Below are 4,117 nucleotides of genomic sequence, written 5' to 3'. Positions count from 1 at the left end.
AACTGGATTTAACTCCATTCACTACAAGTCTTTGGGCTCAGCCATCCAGCCAGTTTTTAACCCAGCAAAGAGTACAGCTGCCCAAGCCATAAGCAGCCCGTTTCTCCAGGAGAATGCTATTGGAAGGAGTGTCAAAGGCTTTATACTAAAGTCTAGGTAGACAAAATCCACAGCCTTTCCCTCAACCTTGTCATAAAAGGAGATCAGGTTGGTCAAGCAGGACCTGCCTTTCATAAACCCATGCTGACTGGGCCTGATCACCTGGTTGTCCCAGCAACTCAACTTACTATCTGGGGACATGTAGCAATTTCAACTGCTTAAAGCCATCTGAAATAGGGAAACAATGTCACTGCTCAGGGTGACTCCTGTTAGCTACATTTAAGGGAACCTGGGTGCCTTAAAAGACTCCCATGCCATCCCAGGGAAAAGCAGCTTTCCAATAATATTCCAAAATGGAGTACTACCTTATTTTATGCTAAGGCAGGAACTTCAGAGAAAGTCCATGTTGAATGCCATACAGCAAAAGCACAATACTCTAAGAAGCGCCATGATTTAGTAGTGAAAAATCTGACAATTACCAGAAAAATACCTGGAGATATCAGTTGTGCATAAGGGAAGGAGAAATTGTATTTTGTTAATGAACAAAAATGCACATTGCTAATCAGTTTGGGTTTTGGATCTACAGAACTGGCGGCGGGTCAAACAAGGCACAGGCTAGTGCTCAGAATCCCTTCTCCCCTCCCATCTCCCCCCCTTTTTTTTTCTTTTTTTTTTTTTTTTTTTAAAGTCTACTCCATTCAGACAGAACAGCCACCTGTAGATTTAAGAAAGTGGACAGTATCCACCACATAAGCTTTTATCCTGCTGTGCTGAAGATTCCATTAGCTGGACTCCCCGCTTCTCTGCGCTTTTATCCCAAAGACCTGGTGTCTGCAGGATCTTTATGACTAGTTCCTCAAAGGCATGTTGCACTCCATCCTGTGTCTTGGCACTGGTCTCTGGTGGATGGGGAAGAAAAGGGGGGGGGAAAGTATTTTATCTTATTTTCAGGGAGTATTCCACTTTGTAAGGAGTTCTTTTGGGACCAGAAAGAAGATACTTTTTTTTTTTTAAATAAGTGAACCTCCTCTCCAATCTCCTTTAAAGGCTCACTTACGGTTGAATATGATAAACAGAAATGCATCCCAGTCTGAAGCATCTCATTTTTCCACCAAAAAAAAAATTCCACAGCTCCCCATTCTCTCCATAATGGAGAAACAGAAACTGTCCTCAGGTTGTGGTAGTATTCCATAACTAGCTGGGAAACAAAGAATGCAGAGGGAACTACACATTTTCCCCTATGCATTTGTTTCAATTCCTTCTGGAAATCTTTTCAAGAAGCTTCACCTAAAAGGTACTACTTTCTCTTTTCTTTTTTTAAAAACACAATTTGTTCCCCATCTTCATATTTGCCGCATTGTACATTTTATTGTTGGTCTAAGAATATTGTCTTCTATGTAGCTGCAACAGAAACTTGGAAACAAAAAAGAGATTACCCAAGGTCCTTGCTGTCATCAGGCAGGAGAAAAATTCCAGTGTTCTGGGCTCCGAATTAAAAAAATCCTGCTAGTTTCAAGAAAATATAAATTCATTCCTACACAGTATCTGAAGTAAATCCCTTCCAGAGAAAAGTGCTTCCAATTGCAGTCAATGCAGAGCATCTCTGAAAAAAGTTGAAACCTACAACCATGCATATGAACTAATGCAGCAAAAAGAACATTCATTGATTAGGCACTAAAAAAAAAAGTATATCAACCTATCATCCTGAAATACAATTGTACGCTTCATTCATGCTTAGCAATACCAAAATAAACATATGAGTATGCAAGTTTTTGGCACAGAATTACATACCTATAAAGAGCAGGGAGCGTTTCCTAGCAAACTGGAGTCCTTCTCTTCTCTCTACTTCACGATCAGGCTGCAGAGACGAATGAAGAACATGACTAAAATAAGCTACACTTGCCACTTTTAGGAAGTCCCTGGAAAAGCACCACTGCAGAACAGAAGTTTTGCTGAAGAGACAAAGACGTCTATAAAACTTTGTAGTAATCAGCAACCGTTTTTTCCCCACTCAACAGACAGCTTACTGCTAGGCAGGCTGCTAGGGGGTCAAATCGAACAATAGCAACATCAAATCCGTAAGAAATGAATGTGTTGCTATCTTCTGAATCAACTAGGCGCAAGATACATGCCAGAAAGGAGGTTTCAGTACTCAAATAGCTAAAAAGGCATATCGAAGGATCTGAAAATTGACAGATTTGGAAGGGGGCAGAAGAGAACCTAGTTCAGGATAGCCACACTGGAAACCTCTTGTAGTAAATCAAGAGTGAAATATCTCACTATTCAACAAGCATCTAAGATATGTCAAAACACCCCAGAAAAGCACAGCTATCAGTGCACCTCACACCCACACAGATGCACACCCAATAGCCATCTGAAGAGCTGAATTCTCCTGTCAAAATACACCTGTCCAAAATACAGCCTGGTCAAAAAGCAAGCAGCAGCTGTGCTGTTGCACTGCAGTTAACTTCAGTGGTATACAGCATCTCTCAGGCAGAACCTCTCGCTATCTTAAGAGAATCTCTCTCATCGATTTCATCTCTCCAGGAGAGTTTCCATTAAAATCTTTAACAAGATCTGCTTCAAAAAAGAGCTGGTAAGTGGAGCCTGCCCAACCTAGGTTCCTCAGTTGCAGAGCGCATCACCTCCTTGGACAACAGTGTGTTAATTTCAGCACTTGTCTCACATTTATACTCTATCAAGACTGAGTAATCTGTTAAAGAGTGTAAAAGGATGCATTTCTAAACTGACCTTATCGGTTTTATTGCCAACTAACATCTTCACAGTGTTGCTTTTGGTGGTATACATTTCCAGCTCAGCCAGCCAGCTCTCTAGTCCTGTGAAAGTGTCTTTTCTTGTAACATCATACACTGGTAACAGAGGAAAAGGAGCTTAACAGCTGTTTACTTCATTATGGCAGAACTTAGTCCCTTACGAGCTAACTACCACCCACCCCTCTTCTCCCCCCCCAAAAGGAGTATTACAGAATTACAGAAGGATGCATCAACCATATCCTGTTCCCAGAGCTGAAATACATTGGCTGTGGTCACCCAAAGTCACTAGGGATTACAGACCACAAGCATCTCTGCAATAGATACGTGACTGGAAATCAGACTTACCAGTTGAAATCTTATACCTGTTACTATTTCTGAATCGGGCCACAGAGAATATTTTAAAATAGGTATTTTGTCACCCTAGTGTATAACTACATGCATACACTACTGCTAAAAACAGAGTTTCTGAGTAAAAAGTGACTTTTGGTCACTAGTAACTTCATAACTGCATTCACTTAATCACTAAGGTTTAAAAAACCGCATCATTGTCAGAACAAGTATTTTGTACAGCAAAGTGTTCAGCTTTCACAATCCCTCAGACTAATTCCTTCTTTTTCTAATTGGTGTTGTCACACAGAAAGGGACTAGACATCCATTACTCATGCTACACACCTCATGTCTTACAGTAATAAAAAGTAAAAACATCACATGTAAAAAAACCCGCCACAAACCCCAATTTGCCTTATTACCAAAAATTCACCAAAGTAATTATTACAAAGCTAATGCTAATAATTCATCCACTCAGCCAGCACTGTGACATCTCTGTATTTTTAGTTTAAAATATTTTGAAGCAGCATTATTTTCTGCCAGTGCTTTTACATACTTAGTGTTTGAGCTAATGATGCAGTAATGCGGTAAAAACCATAATTGTTCCTCTGATTCTCTCAGACAACCTCCTTTTGTAAAGACATGCACATTTACGGAGCAATAAAGACAATACTTTTTGTAATCATGTTTTTCTTCCATATACCTCCTACCTAAAACCACCCCTTGAGCTCCTCGGTAATAACTGGGAGTCAGTGTTCTAAAGCGCTCCTGTCCTGCCGTGTCCTACAGAGGGGAAAAAAAACAAAACAACAAAAGAGACACACACACACACACAAAATCAAATATATTTAGAACAAAAAAGGTATTTCAAACCACAAAAGGTAAACAGAGTTAAATTCTTCCTGACATGAAACCTT

General features: G+C 40.1%; 1 protein-coding gene across 1 annotated transcript in view; it reads right to left on the bottom strand.

Annotated features, from left to right (window-relative positions):
- Positions 1 to 776: 776 nt before the first annotated feature.
- Positions 777 to 4,117, bottom strand: part of LOC104628797 (ras-related protein Rab-18-B-like) — a gene marked incomplete at its 5' end in the record, with an annotated part of 5,806 nt that continues 2,465 nt past the window's right edge. The window contains 4 exons of the mRNA XM_010297493.1: positions 777 to 998; positions 1,891 to 1,957; positions 2,851 to 2,969; positions 3,911 to 3,983. Of these exons, the coding sequence (XP_010295795.1) occupies positions 823 to 998; positions 1,891 to 1,957; positions 2,851 to 2,969; positions 3,911 to 3,983 (435 nt within the window). The remainder of the gene's footprint in view (positions 999 to 1,890; positions 1,958 to 2,850; positions 2,970 to 3,910; positions 3,984 to 4,117) is intronic.

The sequence above is a fragment of the Phaethon lepturus genome, unplaced genomic scaffold (genome assembly GCF_000687285.1).
Source record: "Phaethon lepturus isolate BGI_N335 unplaced genomic scaffold, ASM68728v1 scaffold49481, whole genome shotgun sequence".
NCBI classification, from domain to species: domain Eukaryota; kingdom Metazoa; phylum Chordata; class Aves; order Phaethontiformes; family Phaethontidae; genus Phaethon; species Phaethon lepturus.
The sequence above is the reverse complement of the archived record's forward strand: the minus strand, read 5'-3'. Positions and strand labels throughout refer to the sequence as shown.